General features: G+C 39.9%; 1 protein-coding gene across 2 annotated transcripts in view; it reads right to left on the bottom strand.

The window, feature by feature from the left end:
- The window catches only part of SPIDR (scaffolding protein involved in DNA repair), a 208,203-nt gene that overhangs the window by 27,193 nt on the left and 159,875 nt on the right, over nt 1-21,135 (bottom strand). For both annotated transcript variants that reach the window (XR_001411377.1, XM_014936883.1), the window contains exon 11: nt 837-995. Coding sequence is in view for 1 of the 2 variants with exons in the window: in XM_014936883.1 (XP_014792369.1) it covers nt 837-995 (159 nt within the window). In the remaining variant the exon portion in view is untranslated. The remainder of the gene's footprint in view (nt 1-836; nt 996-21,135) is intronic.

Genomic DNA, 21,135 nt, shown 5'->3' with positions numbered 1-21,135 from the left:
TTTTCAACAGGAAAAAAAAGCGTCAGCAGAAATATCATAGCCATTCTAATACCAAAGGCTTATCTAGATCGGATGTTTGTACGAATAAATTATGTTGAGAATTGAACCAATCTAATTATATTTATATAGGTCCTCATCTGAACACCATATCACTTCCCTTAGAAAGCTACCCCATAAAATAATTGATCTATTTAAAGGGTTTTTTTCTTGATTTAAGATATGTTATTTATTCAAAGAATGTCAAAGGAATCACAGAATAAGCAAAATCTGAGAAGTACCATACATCAATTTGTTACTTATTGGGGGATATTTCTGTAAGCCTGTGGACATTCTGATTCCAAAATAAGAATGGCTTTATGATTTGTGAGATTATTTTTTTAAAAAGAAACTTAAACTGTGCTTCCCAACCCATGAATTAAGCTGTCATATACTAAGGGAAAGTCTGTGCTCAAATCTTCATCCCAGGCTGGGCAGCACTACAGATAAACAGACTGTAATAAACAGTTCCGCAATGAAAGGGAGAAGAACTAATGTTTTTAAGTCTTTGAATCTACTGAAGAGGAAGAAAACACTCATATTTTATGAAATATTGCATACAGTAATTCTTCTCTATCCTTTGCTCTGTTAAGTGTGGATCTGTGTGTTAACTTATTTATGCTCATTTTGGAGTATGGTTGGCTCAAGTACTACTGGATGCCCCCAGAATGGCAATCAGGGCATTTAATTGAACAAAGCCCAAGTCAGTTGATCCAAGAATATTGATCACAGAAATAAATAAAAAGGCAGATCACCTCTGCCTGCCAGAGCATGCAGTACATTCTCCCCGGAATGCTCACCTTCCTCTTGTGGTTCTTTGCAAAATTTTCATTCCAGCTAGGCAGCAGAATCTTCCTTCCCATCTCCTGCAATACTGCTCAATGTCGTCTGCAGAGCTCAGGGACTGCAACTGCACCTCACTGAACATCCCATAGGCATCCTGGACCAGGAGGCACAACCTGCAAAACATTCCTCTGTTACTCATTGGCTCCTGTTCATAACAAACTAGTTACCGAATTCCTGAAAATTACATTACAAGCTTCAAAATAGGGTTTGTCTTCTACAATATTTGGAGAATTCCTACCAAAAAATGAATACTCATGTCAATAAACAGACCTGCTATCATTAAATGTTTTCTTACGAACATTTTCAGAAGCTAACACGGCCATGAAATAGAGAAGCATAACTGAAAAAGAGCATAAAGGGCTTGCACTGGGGATTAGATCAACTGATGTCTATGCAGTATGTGGTTTGTGGACCTATAAAAAAAGAAGGTTGAGTTTTTGCCTAACTTGAGGTGCATTCTGCAATGCAGACAGAGCAACGATGCAAACATATATGTGTGTGCGTGTATATATATAAAAATTCTGCTTAGAAGTAAACAAAGCAACATATTTCACAAGTAATAATCACCAACACTGAAACTGGCAAAGTGGCAAAGCAAGCATTACATTTTCTATAAATTTTTTTAAGAGTCCTGAGGATGCAAAGAAGAGTGAAATGTCAATTTTTCTTAAAAAAAACCGAATCAAACAAAAATCCAGCATGAAACTACAGATCAGTACTTTCTATACTGGGTATGAGGAAGCCCAGAGGAACTATTTTAAGGAGGTAATTAAAGAACCTGCTAAACAAACAATTTGATTAAAGTAATCTATGGAAGTAAGGGCTGTAGGGCTGGGAAGTATTGCTTAACCGACTTGCTGGCGTTTTGAGAAGGTATTACTGTCATAGCAGATAAGGCAAAATCAGTGGATGTCATACATTTAGATAGTCAAAAATGCATTTCACAAGATTCTGCACCTGAGATGAGCAGCCACGATAGCATGAGTCATGCAGCGCTGGAGGAAGGAGGCTGCTGTCTACAAGATTGGTTTAATTGCCCCAGAAGGAGACAGTTAAGCACGGAAACTTTTCAAAGGGAGACAATAATTACCTTTGAGGGTAGCACACACATCTGTATTTCTAAATAAAACTCAGGGGTGCACTAGGCAGCAGAATTCAGTTGATTGCAAAGATACATGCCAAAACTGCCTTCTCCAGAGCAGTACCTTTGCTCACAGCAAGCCAACTCCAACTGCTTTTGGAGCACATCATATAACATACTATATGCATCCTGAAAGCATTCAACAGTAGTCATTATATCTTGATAAAACACATTTTAAGTGAAACGAGTTCCTACATTTCTCTGGAAGAAATCCATGTATTTCTTTGCAGGGAAGCTTAGGCACATGGAAGATCATGAATCACAGCTTTCTTGTTCATTATGAACTGCCTAATTTTGGCTTACACCCTTGAGAGGGCTGTATTTGACATAGGATACAACTCCAAAGCCTTTCAGACATCAGCAGCTGTGCAAGCACCCGCTGAGAGCCCTCATTTTTCAGATTCTGGTGCTGGTTTTGTGAAGCAGAGAGCGGTAGGACTGAACACAAATTAAGACTCCTGTATTTCCCCATTATCTCTAGCTCCAAGGGTCCCACACAAACAGTCTTCACCGGGCAAAGAAAGCTTAGGAACAGTTCTTCCACGGTCTCTCAAGGTTAAGTCATCCTTTGGAGCCATGAAACACTGCTTCTACCCTGAGTAACGATAAACAGGAGGAAACCAAACACTGTTGTGATGTGGAGGCTGGAGGGAAGGGGTACCCTCACGTCTGGGGTGCCTGGTGTTCCCTACCTAGAAAGTGGGTGACTCTTAACAACATAAACCTGTGTCTTCAACAGCTCAATCACTCTTTATTTTTTGTGTAAAACAATTAATAAGATCCCTTCTGGATTAGCGCCAGAAGACCATCTCCAACTCAGAACAAAGACTGATGTGCTACAAACACGAGAGCCCAGAAGCAGAAAAACTATGGTTGCCTGCCCCTTCCCATGTTAGGACCTTGCAGTCAGTTAAAAACTCTCCAAGTTTTAACTGATTAGACTGAAACTCCTCTGTTTTGTTTGGAAAAGCAGAGCTAATACACTCTGGACATTTCTGAAAATCAGATTGAGGGGAACAGGAAAAACAAAGCAAACAGTTTTGCCTATGTTAACAAAACATCCAGTGACTGTTAATTGTGAAAAATTAGGCCTTCGTATCTTGGAGCAAGCAAGGGCCAACTGAGTTAGAGTCTCAGATCTGATCAGTTCAGCAACCTCTTAACTGATCACTGGAATTTCTCATATCTTTAGTGAGACATAACTGAACACAAGTAAGTCTCAGACTGGCTGGCACCAGGCTCATATTAAGTCCTCTGGGACATGTTAATTGCCCAAATAAAATTAGCTTGGTTGGTGCTGAAGACATCAGTCACTAAAAGTACATTTTCCCAGTCCTTTTATGCCTGGGAGTCTCAATTCCCTGCATCCCTTGGCTGCATATTTCAATCCCTTTGTGGTGGCAGCATAAATGGCTAGGCTAGGAAACTGAAGCGATCAAAGAAATACTGTAGCCAAATAGTCATCACCATCCTCCTCACCATCAGATCAGCTCCTTGAAAATTAACTCTGTAGAAGGAAACTCCTGTTTGCATGGAGTACTACTTCTAGTCAAGGATGTATTTTCCAGACAGGATTAGGAGGCTGAAGCTCCCACTGTGGCTGTCTAGTGTATGCACCACAACATCCCAGGTCAGATGATGGCAGAATGGTCATCATATGACCAAGCTTCATATACACAGTAAAGAAGAACCGTGTAACTTGAGACGTATATCACTAATGCTCCCATTCACACTAGTAATGAGTTCATGATTATTGGTATCACGAAGAAAGACAGAGCAGCAGAACCTCTTGCACCAGACCCCAAGTGCTTTTGCTCTGTTAGGACCGTACACATGAGCAGACCTCCACTATGATACATGTGTTCTAACAGGATCCAAAAGGTAGTCGCGATTTCTCTGCAATATATATTTAAAATTAAATGCACATATTGACTCACTTGGAAGACAGGATTTCAGTAATAACCATCAGATGCCCAATTTCAGACTAAAAGATGAGGAACATCCCATGCTAACACTTGTGAAGGGAACTTCACAAACACATGTTCCCTCCTTCAGAACACTTTTAAAACAGTATGAATGAAATAATGACAAAAACTTGAAATATCCTCAACATCACTTGATCTGTCTCACACTGATTAACTAGGTAATGCTATAGGTATTTAATGATGACTGACAACTCATTTTCCCACTTAATGACTACAATGAAATCAGCTGAATCAATCCAACAACAGACTCAGCAATGCATTTGGGGACCTACTGTCACATTCCCTGAAACCAGTTCTGTTCTGTTCTAATGGATTTTGCACACGCTGTTACTACTAACAGTAGTTCAGTTGCTTTCAGAGGATGCTGATTCATGGCCTTAACTTCCTCACCAGCATCGGTTTTTCCCTTGATTTCACTTTATTCCCAGAAAAGCACATTTGTATTATTTTCCCATGTTACAGTGTTGCTCTCATATTGCAGCAAATGTTCTTGTAAGTTAAGTTTCAGCAGCAAGTCTAACTGCGATTAAAGCAAGTTTGTCCCATGATCTCTTCCCCCTTTGAAGCTCATTACCAGAATGAAACCCCACATATAAATTACGAGACAAGCTGCAAATCCAAAATGAGTATCTGCCCCCAGGAATTTAAATGCCCCCAGCATTTAATGTTTGTGCACATCTGCCACACATACTTTTTTTTTTTCCCATTAAATGTGGAGTTAGTACTAAATCAGATATTCAGCTAAAATACACCTTTCCCAATGCCTTTTCAGTATGACAGTAATGAACTGTTAAAAAAAAGAAGGGCAACATCTCCCTTTTTATCAGCAGCGCTCCTGCAGGGAGGACTGAAACTTCTTTTTCAAAGGAGCAGAGAATTCACTCCAGGAGTGAGGGGTGGCAGGGAAGCCAGCAGAGGAGTGAGTGTGGGAGATGCAGACGAAGGAAGAGGTGATGTATGACTCAGTGGTAATAACAAAGGGGGCGAAGATAGGGAATGATAAGAAGGGAGGCAGAGATTAGTCTTTTTTTTTCTTCCTTTTTTTTTTCCGTAAAGTAATGACACAGTAAGTCTCATGCAAAAGCTTGGGAAGATTTTGTTAATTTGCTAATAGCCAGGAGCAAGAATGGGGGCTGGGGAAAGATGAGACTGATTACTCTGCACTATTTCTATGACTGTGCTGATCTTTAGGACTGAATGTCTCGCAGTAGAAATCTGGAGAGGATTACAGGATTACTCTGCCATGCCCTTCTCCTAGTTAGTCACTTCTCATGGGTAAAGAGTAAAGCCTTCTTTTACTATTACTTTTTTTTATGCATGAAAAATCATGTCTCTCCACACCACTGCCTCGTATTGGGCAGCTGACTTTCTGGAGAGGTAAGAGCAACAAAAACCTTCTTCAGCTTTGCCCACCTCCAGCCTCCTCAGTGGCTGGTGGAAAAGAGTAAGAAAAAATCTACAGACAGAGGAAATGAGAGCGCATGGAGGCCAGAACTGACTGATGGCACAGGGACTGCCTTTACTGAGTCTTGCGAAAACAAGCAGCAGAAATTTGTCACGAACAGATCTTAACTAACAAATAATCGTTTCACCCTAGGGTAGAAGGCCAACCATGTGGCCCAGAGCAGCTTTTCTCCATGCATAGCTAAGCTGTGGAGTAGGGCATGAGGAGCAAGACAACCAAGCAAACGCTACCACCTTCACAGTGCTCAGCGGGGACTCCATTAGTTACTCCACCTTTGGAAGGGAGGGAAAGGGGGGAATGGGGAAAAGGGCTGAAATCTAATGGAATTGTATTAGCTCTGATATTTGCTCATTCTTTATCTTAACCATCCAAGAGGCAGCTGCTGCTGCTTTGTTTGTCAGAAGGACTTCTTATCTCTTTGAGGTGCGGTCCTAGCAGAGGCATAAAGCACACGTACATAAACACACATAAACAAAAACCCCCTCTCCCTTAATCACCAGAGGCACAACACTACCTACACAGCTCCAATTCAGCAACTTGTCTGGTCAAGTCTCAAGGTGGAGCTGATTAACTCCTGCTAATATGGCTCAGATTCAAATTGTAACCTGCAGGACACCACCCTACCGGGATTTACGCACTCCTTACATTCACCATACCCATATTATCTCTGAAAAATCAAAGCTCAGGGAACAGGTCTAAATGCACAGGGACAACCATCCATCTCCCCCACGCCCTCGTAACACCAGCAGGATTTTCCTATTAAAAGCACCTTATTCTCCAGATCAAAAACTGCTTCACGTTCCTGTGAAGTATGGAGCTGTGGTAGCCTTTGGGGAGATAGAAGATGCAGAATTTTTCTGCTTAATCCATGTCATTTGCTGTCACTAAACAGTACAGAGCAGCAATAACTATAGATTGAACAATATACATAAAAAGTAAATAAAAATTAATGACTAGCCCCTTCTATGCATAGACAGCAGAGGTACACGGGTTCAGAGGAAAGTGCTGCTTCCAGTTTGTCCAGGGAATATATGATGACAACTCCCTCCAAGTATAGACACTTCTAGCACCCAGGTTGGTGCTCTGGTTTGAACCACTGAGACAACCAAAATGGCAATAATTTGCTTTGAAAACTGGAGGTTTAAAATTACTGAAAAGCTGAGTTTGTGATCATGTCCATTTTTATTTGGTGATGATGGAAGGACCCAGCAGAAAGAAAGGAGAAGGCAGCTCAGGAGACCTGGACCTGGCGGAGGGGGAACAGCACACACAGTTAACACCAGACACTCCAGTTTCTTCCAGCGACAGACAGGACGTCCTTGCAGAAGTACTGGTGGAAACTGCACATGTGACAGGGATATCAGCAAGTCTTATCTCAGCATCTCAGAGAGAAAATACGTAGCAGAGGCCCCCCCGGTCTCAGGAAAGCAATCTTTCCTTTGCAGGCGCTTCTTAGCACGTAACAGAGTGTTTATACAACACACTTTGAGAATAACTCCCTACAGTAACTACACCAAGCCCATCATTTTGCATTTTCCTTGTTTTTCCTTACATTTTTACACACATGTTAAAAAAAAAAATGAAAAAGAGTGAAAGAGGTCATAAAATAACCGTTGCTTATTTTTATTCACTTCCTTGAATAGTCACTTACTTCAATACAAACTGGAAAATCAAATGCAGCTTCCACAAGGTCTTTCATGAATCCCCGCCTGCCGATTGCTTTTTCCATTTCTTCATTCAGGTTAATCCTTCCACCTACTATTTTCTGCCTATGACCTGAAGAAGCAGCACTTCTGTGGGAAACAGCTTTTGTGCATAGGAAGAGACTTGTACGAGCCACAAACATCATCAAGGCTACCTTTGCAATGCAGAACGTGCAGGTAGAGAATGGAGCTCCACAGCACTGTAAATGACCCCACTTAAAACATGGAATACCACCGGCCTGGTGGGAACTATGTACAACTTCTCAGGAATGGGTGCAGCACAAAACCAAACAGCTTTTCCTACTTGCAGTGCCAGTCAGGGCTTCACGTGACATTTTTTTCCGCATAAACCATTTCTTCTATGAAGTTTTCACGTGGCACCAAATGAACTTTTAAAACTCCCCATCTGACACGGTCTCTAAGTGCACTTCCAAACTGAACTGCTGATGTGTGTTTTGTTTGCATGCAGAATTTTACACAAAAGTAAACAAAACATTAAAAACCATAAAAAGACATTCTTGACATCCGCTCAAACACAATATGGAGCCTAAGCTGTAATTTCAAACAGTTACAGAGTTGCATTTGAGAAAGTTTCAGTATCAGCCAATAGCTTCCCTTATCTCAGATTCATAAATGAATATTGTAGTTGTTCTATATTAATAGCTTAAATCCAAAGTATTTATGCCACGTAAGTAAAGATTTATAGTGACGGTTGGTTTGGAAGACACAGGAAGTTAAGGAAAAATAACTTCCCAAGTACTCCTCAGGTTCCTCAGTGTACCATTACTTCAGCATGGAATCCCATCACAACCCCCTGGTTGTTTCACTATACAGTTCAGAGAAAATATTATTTTCCCGCACATCATGATTTACTCATCAAGAGCAAAAATGTACATTCAAGAAACTTTCAGGCTCAGTTGAAAACTGCAAGTCTCTCTTATGGATGATCTCCAATAGAAAAATCATGTTCCAAATATAACGTATAATTACCACCCAGCCATTTAAAGTACTTATCTATGAATCTGAGGAGGGGTTCTTTGTTTATTTTTTTAATCTTAAGACTTTGTAATTATTGTTTTGGCATCCAAGAATTCCAACAGTCGGTGAGGTCCTGCCAAAAGATCTTCTCTTGCAAGGTGCTCAGCACCCTCCTTTCCAAGAAAATCAGCATTCATTTGCTGGTTCTGGCACCATTTCACATCATCTTTGCCGCACTATGTTTCCTCCACGCCTCAGTTCCGTATACGTAAAAATCAGAATAAAAGTCCTGTCTTCAAAGGGTGATCTGAAAGTAACAGCGGAACTATACGGTAGGATCTAGGAGGGCAGGTCCACAAAGTCTCTTCTGTGGAGTTGGGGGAGGAGGCTACATATATGTATGTATATATATGTAGAGAGAGGGCTTCCTTGAAGTATCAACCCATTTCTTCTGCACTACAGGCTTAGAGAACTCTCAACTGCCCCTGCAAAACTCCCAAGCGAGGGCTTTACAGAATTGCAGCATCTGGAATGAAGCAAGAACACTGTAGCAGTGGTACTGGGGTCCCTTATCTTTCAAGACCATATTATTTGTGAATTCACCAGATTTACTTCTGAACCACACAGACCACGAATGGGATCCTAGAAGATTTTCTTTTTAAAATAAAAACAAAACCCCAAAACTAACATGAAGTGAGTACTAAAAAAAAAAAAAGAACCGTGCACTTCAGCAGGCACAGAACATCTCAAACCACATTTTTGGTAGGATAGCGTTGCACATGTGCTTCCCCAGTGCATGTGAAAGGTAAATGAAATATAATAACACTGCGGGATTTCTTACAGAGCTGCATCTGCATTCAATAAGACATTCTGCTCTTTCAATGCCACATCACCCCACTGAACTAGCCCAAAAATATAATATTCATTGAAATAAAAGGCAGAATAAAGAGCAAAGAAGAAAAGCAGAAGTGAAAACACATTGGGTCTCCTTTTCTGGCAGAAAGGCGGTTTTCCACTCTTTCTCGCAGGGTCGCCGGTTTCTGTTTTTCACTCGCGCTGTTTTTCTTTACTCTGCCTCTCCTAGGTGTGTTTCTAAATGAGGGAGAGGGAGCGTGTTTGTGTGTGCACGTCGCGTGTTTACAAGAGTTATGGTAGCAGTTCTCAGCAGTCCACCGAGAGTTCTAGGAAACGGCCCCTGTTATTTTATTCTGGGTCAATGTCAGCTCATGTCAGGCAGCAGAGATCACACAGGACAGCTCGCTCCATCTCGCAGTCCTGGCCGGAGGCCTCAATGGGAGAGGGAAAGGGAGCGAGCTGCGAGTGGGCGGAGAGCCTTCCCAGCACTCTACCAACCACCGCACGAGGAATTATGATAAACACCACTCTGGAAACCAGATACAACAGTACATTGTGTTCTTCTTCGGAAAAACAACCAGACTTCGGCTCACTTAAAGTAAACAGTTAATCCTGTTTATCTTTTTTTTTTTCTTTCTCTCTTTCTTTCTTGATGAGTTGTTAACAGAACAATCTCTTCTGCAAAGCAAATAAGAGATCCTGCCCTTAAAATTCGTACTGATTTTCTCTTCCTTCAAGAAAAAAAAAAATCAATTCGATATGTAAACTTTCTACTATCGGCAAACAGTGTGGAATAACAATCTTTCTTGGCTCAAACTGACTTAACAAAGCGATGCCAAAACTGAATGAAACCTTTCCCTCACTTACATATTTTATTTTGGAAAACTGAAGTCCCAAACAGAGCGTTCTATTCATCCCTTTTAACTCTTCCTTTTCTGACAAGAACAAGCGAAACTGGTTAAAAGAGAAGAACGGGGGGATGCGTGGTGCCCTTGCAGCCGGAGTGCGGGCTGCCTGGGGAGCAGGGATGAGCTTCTGAGCCGGGGGGGGCAGCTGGTCCCAGGTTTTCTCTGGGAGGTGAAAAGAGAGGAGTCAGACTAATCAACCGAGGTAACAAACTGTTACCCTCCTTTTCAAAACACTTAACCGTGCAAATTCATGATGTCCCTGACTTTCAGTATTAAGGATGATTAATTAGTAAAGCAGATGGAATTGATTATCTTGTTTTGCTGGAGTCACCACGGTCTACCTATTAACTACTTCTTACTGGGGACTCCAACCGAGTCCACTCAAAGCTACAAGCTTTTCCAAAGGGAATTCTAATTTTTAGCACTCAGGAGCTTAAATAGTTCTGAAAGTCAACAACAAAAGTGTGCTTAACATCCCCAGTCAGTAAAAGTTTGTTTATTTAGCTATTTATAATCATAAAAATACATGATTTGCAAAACTGAAAGAGGAGAAGGAAAATATTTCCCTGATTTATTTTTACTCATCTTGCAAGCCCTAAGATTCTGGGGTTTCTGTGCAACCGATGTCAGCAAGTGCAAAAAATGTAAATTCAGATCTGGGAATGAAAGTCTGATTTCCAGGTATTTTTTTTCCAAATATTTCACATGTAAAACTTCCAGATTTTTTATGCTTTTTCTGCCTTGAGATCCTGATTTATTTTGCATTTATTTGTACATCTTTTGCAGCAGTTACTGAATTTATATCGCTCTCATGAGCTCTGAAATGCCAGAGCAGGACCAAGCAGCTCTATTTCCCATTGGAAGGAGGCAGCTGTCAGCAGGCTGGGGCCAGAACCCCAGAGGAGCAGCCTCAGGACTATTCCTCCCCCCAGGTCCACCACTTCACCCACCATGGCCTCCAGCCAAGACTGGAAGAGCGAGTATGCCTCCAGCCAAGACTGGAAGAGCCAGTATTGGTAGGACAGGACTGCTGCTGAACACTTCATCTTGCTCCAAGTGCACCCTGTCATTTAACCCCCTCCCTCCCAATGCTGCACCTGCACAAGAAGAGCATGGTTGCTCTCTTATGATCGTGGGTTTGGCCTGCAAAATTTGTCCCCAAATTGATCGACAGTCCACGGTGCTATCTTAGAAGGACCCAACTTATGCCAAGGTGCTGCAGCTCTGAGCAGAGTGGTTCTTAGCTGCAGGACTGCAGGAAAGAAGCAATATACTTTGGTAAAACCTCTCTCTCGGCAAGCCAGAGGAGAACATGGTGGTGCTATGGCCTCTGCTAGTTGGAGAAACTCCTGGGTGTGGGAGAAGAAAGCAGTAAACCTAAATCGTTTAGGGTGCAGCTATAATCCATGCACAAAAGAGGACTCCCTTTAAATCCCCACACTTTGACCCCATGGTGTAGGATCCATCACACCCTACTTCAGGAGGTAATGTATCAGCCAAGAGGAATGCGGATGAGATGTGAATCGATGGGAGATCATTAGGAGATGAAGCAACAGCAGGAGGAAAATGTGGAAGGTGAAGAAAACAAAGATCAGGAGGAAATGCTCTCTGATATCACCTCTTTTCCAATTCCTTACACCTTGCTCTTCTCCATGTCTCTGGTAGTTAGAGATTAGGTGAAAAAATGTAGGTCTGTGGCAACACTAGTATAATCCTGTAGATGACCTACAAGCATTACTGGTGGAGAACTTTCCCCAGAAATTCAGAAATTATGGACACAACAAGCACTGCTGAAAGGGAAGTGCAGATGGCAGCAGTTTTCCAATGTGAAAATAAAAAATAGGGTTTTGTTACCATTCCATTTGAACTTTTCAAAATGAGAAATCCTATTTTCCAGTACAGGTCAAGTAAAGCTTTATAAATGACTTTTAAATAAGCAGCAGTCCAAACTTCAGTCAAATTCGCATCTTTTCAATGATTTCAATGAGCTTCATTTCATGTCATAAAGCAAGCAGAGACAACACCTGAGCAGAAACAGTAACATCCCTCCACCTTGATCTCATTCAAGCATTCATGCAAATTCCATGTTTCTCTTTTAAAATTATCTAAACTGAACACCAATCAAGGGTCAGAAACTGAACTAATTTTATAAACACCACACTTACAACGTCCTATAATTTCAAAGAATCATTTTCAGTAGGATCGGAACTTGGAGGAGAGCACACAGTACATAAAAAAGAATCTTATATCTGCTGTATTCTGATGAGGTTTTGGGTTTTTTTTGGCATATAATTGGGTAATCTTAAGACATGCATAGAGAATCTCTCACTTCTTTCATCACTTTGGTTACCTTTGGATGCATATAGAGATTGCAAAAATTAAGTGTGCTGGTGGGAAGTGTTCTAAAAGAAAAAAATCTGTGCTACAGCGTCTTAATCACAATTAGTCTGTAGAGATGATAGTCTTAATTTTATATCTCATGCATGTGGAATACTATTTGACTGTAATGACATAATCAGTCATTACACTGGATTTAATATAATAACCCTGGTCAAATACTAAAAAACTACATGCACAGTATACTTGATTTTGATTTTCCCTCCCCCATAAAAAAAACAGTCCTGAAAGTAAGAATCTGTTCAAATATCAGTACAGCATAGTTTTTTTTCATTATTTATATTTCAAAGGAAATAAAAAAGGAGGACAAATCTAACCAAAACTACAGGAAGAGTTTAGAGAGACAAAAGATAATCATGTAAATTAGAACTGGATTAGGGCCCTTAGTAAACCTATCTATTCATGCCAAAAGAGGTGATTTAATATTGTGTGGTTAAGATTCTGGTTTTGTGTCTTATCCAAAAGAATATCAACAATAGCACATTGTTCTCCTACCACCATGCTGGTGTTACAGCTTCTGATGTGATTCAGCACAGACTTGAAGGGAGAAGCATCGCTAAACGCAGTTTGGATTTTCCTGAGCTATCACCCATTGCAGGCCAGCAGGAGATACAACATCACAGCCAAGATCGCGAGATACCTTTCGTCTTAATTTAAAACATGTAGTTTCCTGTTGATAGTATTCTGTATTGTCACTCTTCTTGTCTTGCCCTCTTTTTCCTGTCACACGTACCTTCTCTAATTGAGACTTCATGGTACTGCACCAAGGAAACATTAGGACAGAGACAACTTCTAGATGGTTCTGGAACATCTGATACAGGGTACAAGCCCTAATCTTCACAGGAGCATCTCTGTCACAAAAACAGATCAAAATTTCGGTGTAGCCATTTAAACATGAGTTGTTGCTGCTTATCCTTCTTAACCACGTGCAACAGGGCTAGTATTTGTATTTTCAGAGTACTGTCAGTATCTTGGCAGTTGCATTTTTCTCCCTCAGATTCCCCACTGAGTAGGACCTCTTTGCACTGAAGGGTCTCAAACCAGGCTGCTCCTCCAGCCTGGCTTCATCCCCATCTCCAGAACAGAGCATCCAGAAACCATCAGAAGAAGGTCTGAAGGCTGCTTCAAGGGGGCTCCTTCCTATTTGACATGTAATTTAAGGCGCAGAGAACCACCAGCATATAAAAATTATATTTTACATAAATATAAGTCGCAATTTCATGCACTGTCTGTTGTCATGGGACACACTGCCCATGGTGTTATCTCCACTGCCAGGTGATGTCAGACACCCATGATTTTGGATCATGTGACACCATGTAACTCACGTACTTCTAAGGTGAAGCATAAAAAGTACCTAAATTTCAAAAATGGGAATACTTTAAAACAAATACAGACAAAGCCTCCAAAGAATAGGAGACAAAATGTCTATATTTTTAATAAATGTGCTTTCTGACCAGCCATTTTTCAGACACGTTTCCTGAATTCCACCGCTGCAAGTAGTGTGAAAATATCAGCAAGACAAAACTACACTAAATGAAAACACAGTAAGTCAATCCCACTTGCATCAATCTAAGTATTTTGTTTTACCAATTGAAAAAACTAAGTTAAAAAATCATAACTGAAATGGAATTTCTAAACAAGTGGTTTTAGAGTAGGAAAATGGCACTGTTTCAAAACATAGCATTTCAGCAATTTCACAATTTTTCAATTGCTTGTACAAGCCTTTCATAAGACAGATTTCATTTTTTTACAAGATGACCTGACAGAAAATAATTTCTTTGAAAAATTTGCAACCATTTTTCCTATAAATATTTTTCAAAACTCTAATGTAGTAACTATTCATTAATTTTCAAGGCTTTGTTTTGAAAAAAACATAATTATCTAGCATACCAAAGAATAATTACCCAGTATGCCTGTTAAGTAGAAGCACTGCTGAACAGTGAGAGATAAAAATGTAATATATATAGATATATTTCCCCCCTTTCTTTCTCTCACAATAGCTGTAGAAATATGTTTGGACATATAACTTCTTTTTCAGCAGAAGCAAAACTGTAGGGAAAGCTCTAAGAAAACCTCTCTTATAGAATCATAGAATGGTTCAGGTTAGAACCATTAAAGATCATTGAGTTCCAACCCCCCTGCCATGGACATGGTCATGGCTTTGACCAGATTGCCCAAAGCCCCACCCAGCCTGGTCTTGAACTCTTCCAGGCACGGGGTAAATTTTAAGTTACAGAACTTACACAAAATATAAGTGAATTTCTGTGCTTACATCTCTCCCTTGTTGTTAAAAACAGCCTATAAAAGCTTAGGAAAAGCAGAAACCTAGTGGAAAAAAAGGTAAAGTATAAATTTAGAAAGCAAATGTAAAAAAACCTGGGCCCTCTACAGAAAAATCAAGAGTTTGAGACTGTTGGTGCCATCCCTGGAGGTTCAATGTGGCTATGGCTGTCCTCCTGGGGGGCTACCAGGGCCCAGGTCCTGATCCTGATCAAGGTAACAGGAGAACAGGCTGCTGCCTTCCTGTGCACTGAAATGAAGGCACTGGGCTGTGTGTGGGAACAGCAGCCTGCCTGAAGGCGACTGGGAATTTGGGGGCAGCCAGTGGAGAAGCACGGGGGCTTATTCCAACCTCTTCCACTGCCCTGCCTTACCCGGGCTCTCCACGTGAAGCAGTGCTGACCCCCAACAGCAACTGCAGGATCTGAATCTGGATTTTACAGTGTTAATGCACCTGTGGATTTCAATGGTACTTTACGTGCATTTCCAATGAAAAGAGGGAGAAACACTGATAAGACTTTTCTTGGAATAAAGGTGGTAACTCTGACCTGTACCTAACCCCATTTGGATGTGTCATTATCACTAATTTTAATTTTGAAATTACAACAGGCATGAACTATATTTCACTGCTCATTTTAAGCCTGTTACCTAAATAGGTTCTTTTAATGGCAGTCCCACAAAATATGATAAAAATGTTCCACACATAGAACTAGATTTTTGATTTTTTTAAAATTTGTACGGAAGTCTAATTCACCACAAACTTTCCATTCTTGTCCAAAAAACATCTCTGTAAGCACAGTTAGTTGTAAACAAATATACATGTATAAAAATACCTATTTTTTTCATGCAGTGTTAAACCAAATATGTAATTGCAAAGGCACAAAAAACCATTCTGCTTCAGGGGTACATCCCCAGCTTAGCTTGACCTGATATGACAAGATAGGATGCCCAGTAAAAGCTTGAAGACTGAGAAGGCATTGAAAGGTACAGAACAAGGCAGCGGGAAGAACTGATTTTCTCTAGAAAGACCAATGCTTTCCCAGTTGCCAGCCAAATCAATGCTGAAAATCATATAGTGCATATCCAATGCTTTTTAAAAATTAAATTTTTATACTCCAAAAAGTGATTTATTTAAAGGACAGACAAAAATTTACATTATTGTAAGGCAAACAAAGGCATAAGGCAGCAAAAGAACATTTAATTTCATCCTACAGTTTTTAAATTTGAATTCATAACTCTCTTCCCCCATCCATTTCCCCTTTCTCCCCAGTCTGCCATACTACATGTTTTTCACTGCTGCATAGACTGACCTTTGTATATGTACTGATCCCAAATTTCAATATTAGGTATTAATGAAAGATTCCCAGTATTCCTCATTTTTTCATTCCATAGTGTGAACAGTAGTTTTAATCCTACAGCTGGGCTGTTAATGCATTGCAGACCTTATATAAATAGTGTATTCTTTGTGTATTTTATATTATAATTTTTAATTATTATTAAATTTGTTATTAAGCAGTAGGAGCTGGGATGAGTGAACTTTAAAAATATAGCCATATGAATAGCATCCAATTGATGAAGTGTCAAGAATGCTTTGTAGAAGTCAGTTATATTTCCCTAGCGGGGAATATTGTTTTCCAGCTAAAATACATGAGTTAACAAAAGGTTATGGTGAGCAGGGTAGGAAAAGAAACCAAAAGCGAACAGAAGTTATTTCTGTTTTACATGCAAGAGTCAGTAACAGAGTAACAGAAATCTTAAAGCATGAATACAGATTTATCTTGGGACTCTGGTTAACTTCTCTAGCGCCAGTGCTTATAAACCTTGGTAAAAAAGCAAGCAGCCGTCATGTGCCAGAGAGAAACACGGCTGGCAGCTATTCCAAAATGAGGTTGTAGGAACAGCTTATCATTTTTGAACAACTACTTCAACACCTGGATAGAGGGTGCTGATGCTGACCTGGAAGAACACACACTTGGGAAAAGCACTGTCCTCACCACCTGTATTTTTGCCTGTCTGAAGAACTACAGAGACAATTCATCTCCTTCAACAACGCTTATAAGGTCTTATTTATTCAGGTTTAGAAACACACAAATGGAAACTACTTTTATAACTGTTAAATTATATTAATTACCACACTGATCTTCTTGTTCTCCTGAATCAGTTTATTAACGTTGCCAGAGAAGATTGCCTAACCCTGAGCATTGTGTTAAGAGTTATGAAGTGGTTCAAACTTTGAGCGTTTGCAGTTGTGGAATGGGTTGCACGATGTCAGTGTCACAGTGGGTGAAACGGTGTAAGAGGGAATGGATCCTCTGGATTTTATGTCCTCTCTAGTATTCTTACTTGCAGGTTGACTTGACTAACATTCACTGTACAAAAAGGAACCAGACTGCACAATTTGAGAGGAATAATTAATATTAAAATAGATTGGATTTACATCAGCATCTTAAGATATGTTCTTTATTTATTTACTTCTCATTCAGTGGCCATAAAATCTCCAAAGACATTAAAAGTTACCTTTGGTATTTTAAATACCCAGAGTAAAATCTGCTAGAAATCATTTGGCATATATTTAAAGTAGCTCATCACATAGTTTTACAAGTGTACAACCTAGCTGGAGAAGTTAGAAATAGTAAATTGTGGTTTATAAAAATTATACAAGAATGGTTGGGTAGCCAAAAAAGCTGTGTGTTGCCAAAAGAGCATCAGTAATTTCTCCAGAAACCATCACAACCAGCTTCATGCTTTTCTTACTTTGTATGTTGGTATACAGGTAAGGGGATGGTTCCACTACAGTAACGCCTCCTACAGCTCCAACTCGCACGTAACTCACATCATATAAATGGAGATTTCAGAATAATTTATCCGAAGCCCACACCAGGCAGAGGTAAAGTACCACGTATTTACACATCACACCAAAATGACTTGGAACCTTATCATGGCTGATCACAATGCTCCCAGAAAGCAATAATATTCTCTTTCAGCACTGCAGCAGCATTTTAATGTGCAGTAAGAAACTTCCACACAAGCTTTGCACTTTGCTGGCTTTTAGCCAGTTTTCCCAAGATACAACCATGCCAGCAGGAGAAGGCAAGGAATGCCTTTCCATTGCCTTTCCAAGTCCTTTCCAACACCTCTGTATAATGAAATCGAGATACAACAATCTGTGATGGGGTCAGTTTGCAGTATGTGAGTAAGACACAGAATGCCACATGAAAAGAAATCAAGACAACCACTATCTCTAATGACATAAGGCCGTATTAATCTAAGTAAAACTGCTCAAAGAAAACAGAAATCAGAATTTTTAATGCTCAGGGTCAGAATACTTGGTCTGCCTAGAAATAAACAAAATTACCTTCCACGTTCAATTTGCTTTGTATAAGATTTGTGATATTAGAAGTGGTTCTAGACTGAAATTTAACATAGGCAATCTCAGGACACAGCAAACTTTTTACGTTGTTTTCAAATTTCTAGTTGAGTAATGAAAGAAATATTAACATCTCCACCTACACTTCCCCACAAACTAAACTTCTTAATGACCAGATTCAGCAAGGCAAGCGTCCAGCTTCTCATGACATGCATTTCAGTGCTCTGTAGATTTCAAGATAATTTTTGTTTTCTGTACTGTGTCTTCTTAACTATGACATGAAATCACACCCACTGAAAGATTTTTCTGTAAAATCATAAAATCCTGTATTTTTCATGCTCTGCAAGAACAGAAAAATTTTAAACTAAACTTTTTTGCCATATGCAAATATATATATATACACACACACATACACATATATATGTCTCCATATCAAATCTGCAGGCTGAAAATACTATTTGTCAGGTGGTATCACATTTAGCATCCACAAACTATAAACCAGTTTCATGTCACGAAGCTTTCAGCAGAGATACCAGATGAAGGTGTATCTGCCCTACACAATTGATTCCCCACTCCTAAGTTACAGTACACTGTCTCCCCTTCTCCCTGATACCTGTGATGGCAAAACAGGTTGAGGCAGCACAAGAAATCACATCAGGCTTTAACAAAAAAATCTCAGCCGCAACAATCAAGTTATTTACTTGGAGTCCTCCAGCCAGCTCTGGAGTCCTCAGCAAAGGAAAGACATGGACCTCTTGGAGCAGGTCCAGAGGAGGGCCACAAAAATGATCAGAGGACTGGAGCACCTCTCCTGTGAGGACAGGCTGAGACAGTTGGGGTTGTTCAGCCTGGAGAAGGCTCTGGGGAGACCTCATTGCAGCCTTTCAGTACTTAAAGAGGGCCTACAGGAAAGATGGGGACAAACTTTTTGACAGGGCCTGTTGTGATAGGGCAAGTGGTAATGGCTTTGAACTTAAACAGAGTAGATTTAGACCAGATACAAGGAAGAAATTTTTACAGTGAGGTTGTTGAAACACTGGAACAAGTTGCCCAGAGAGATGGTAGATCCCCCATCCCTGGAAACATTCAAGGTCAGGTTGGACAGGGCTGTGAGCAACCTGATCTAGTTGAAGATGTCCCTGCTCATTGCAGGGGAGGTGGACTAGGTGACCTTTAAAGGTCCCTTCCAAACCAAACCAGTCTATGGTTCTATTTTTCTTTTGTAACCATTTGCTGACTTAGCATCACAAACAGCTGTTCCAGCTCAACTGAATGGGCACCCTGGCATGTAGTGGTGACAAGAGAGCTCACCAGGGCAAGGAGCAGTGGGGAGATGGACGTGGAGCGAGAATAATTTTAAGCCAATTTAGAGAGAGAGAATAATTTATCACAGAATTCCTCAACAAGAGATCACAGCTTTGGTCATATTTGAGACCAAACAGAAAACAAATGGGCCTTCTGCTGCTGGCTGAAGGTTGGTCACTGTTCTCCTGCCTCCTGTGGTTCTCTTTTGGCTTGGTTTTGATGGAAACATTGGTCTGAATGCCCCCACCTTATAAGAATAATTTTTACACAAAATATTTACGTAAATGATAGCATAGACTGTAACATTAGAAACGATATCACATTTTAATTTTATAACTGCAGAAGAGGCAGACCAATTTAAAAATGTAAGCTATGTAAAGGGAACAGCATAAACACTTCAAAAACACTGAAAACCAGTCTAACGTTAAAAACCCTACAAAACCCTTACTTTATTGCATATTTTAAAGTTCATTTAGTCTTTTCAGTTTGCCAATGTGCATTTACAGTTATTCATTACTAAAACACACAAAGTCATAACCTAATTTCCCCTAGCAGAATTCGTTCACTGAGTATTTAAAACACAGTCTTCAAAACTGAACTCTGGGCTTTCAAACTCAAATTTCCATTTGTGTCCAAGTGCCAGCCACTATACTTCTGACTCATATTTCTTCTGACGCATCTTCTGTATAGTTTACTGAATTTGTTTCAACTTACCTAAACCATCAAATGTGGATGCTATTTAATGATCTGCCTCGTTGGCATTCTATTTTATTTATAAATCAATTTCATTTAAAAATTGTTTAAAAAAATCCTCTAGTGATAGCTGCAGCTGTTGAAAGGTACCGGAGTGAAAAATTATTCTGTTCAAATGAACATATTAACTTTAGTTTTAATTTTTCTCGGACTGAGGCAGATCAGCTGGTAAATGAGGCTGCTGAAAACACCCTTTCCTTTAGTTTATCACTTTGTACCTACAAGAATTATGGGCAGTTAAATTTTTATTTTATCTTTTCATAATAAGCAAAATACTACCTATTTGAATATTTTACAATCAGGGGGCAGTGACAAAACCCGCAATATCTCTCTTGCTGATTTAAAGGGGAAATAAACTAAAATAAAACAAATAATGTTTGCTGTTTTTAAAGAGCTAAATGGATATAAATTGTCAGACTCTGGGTCATCACTAAGCATAGGCCAGAGCATTGGCACGAATGACTGTGTTGTGAAGCCTACAAGCTTTCTTTGGTTTTTAGTTCACATTCCTGTAGAGTGAGACATTCTTAATTCGGGAGAGCTACGGGTAAACATTTATGGGAAAAAAATATTAAATATTTCCTTTCACAAAGGTAGCAGGCAAAATAAAAACAAAACCAGCCCCTCCACACAATGCTAAAGGTGGTCTTTAACTATCAAAATTCAGCAAGGCAAATGAGGTATCTACGCTCCTCTCTGACAGGCACTCAGAGTTTTTATTATTAGGAGACTAATTTTCCCTCCACCATTTATTCTTCATGAACTCATATTCTGTTTATTTTCAGATAGGGACAGCATTATCCATATGTGAATATGCACACCAAACAGGCTGCTCCATCATATGGAGATAATGGTAATTATTTGGGTCCTATGTACACTTGCAGTTAGATTTAGCATTACAGAGGAAGTGAAAATACTTACAAGGGTAATGATACTTATTACAACACCTGATGTAATACATAACTACTGGTCACTTCCCAAACCTCTCACTGAACTCCAGTAGCCTTTGAGAGCTGTTTGTTGCAATTCAGTTTATGACACAATGTTTTAAATGTTCTGACTCCAAAAGACTCTTTAAAGATGAAGCCCGTCTGAAGATTTCCTCTCTAAATATGA

This window comes from Calidris pugnax, unplaced genomic scaffold (assembly GCF_001431845.1).
Source record: "Calidris pugnax isolate Ruff unplaced genomic scaffold, ASM143184v1 scaffold51, whole genome shotgun sequence".
Classification (NCBI taxonomy): domain Eukaryota; kingdom Metazoa; phylum Chordata; class Aves; order Charadriiformes; family Scolopacidae; genus Calidris; species Calidris pugnax.
This window is presented reverse-complemented; position numbering and strand designations above follow the sequence as displayed.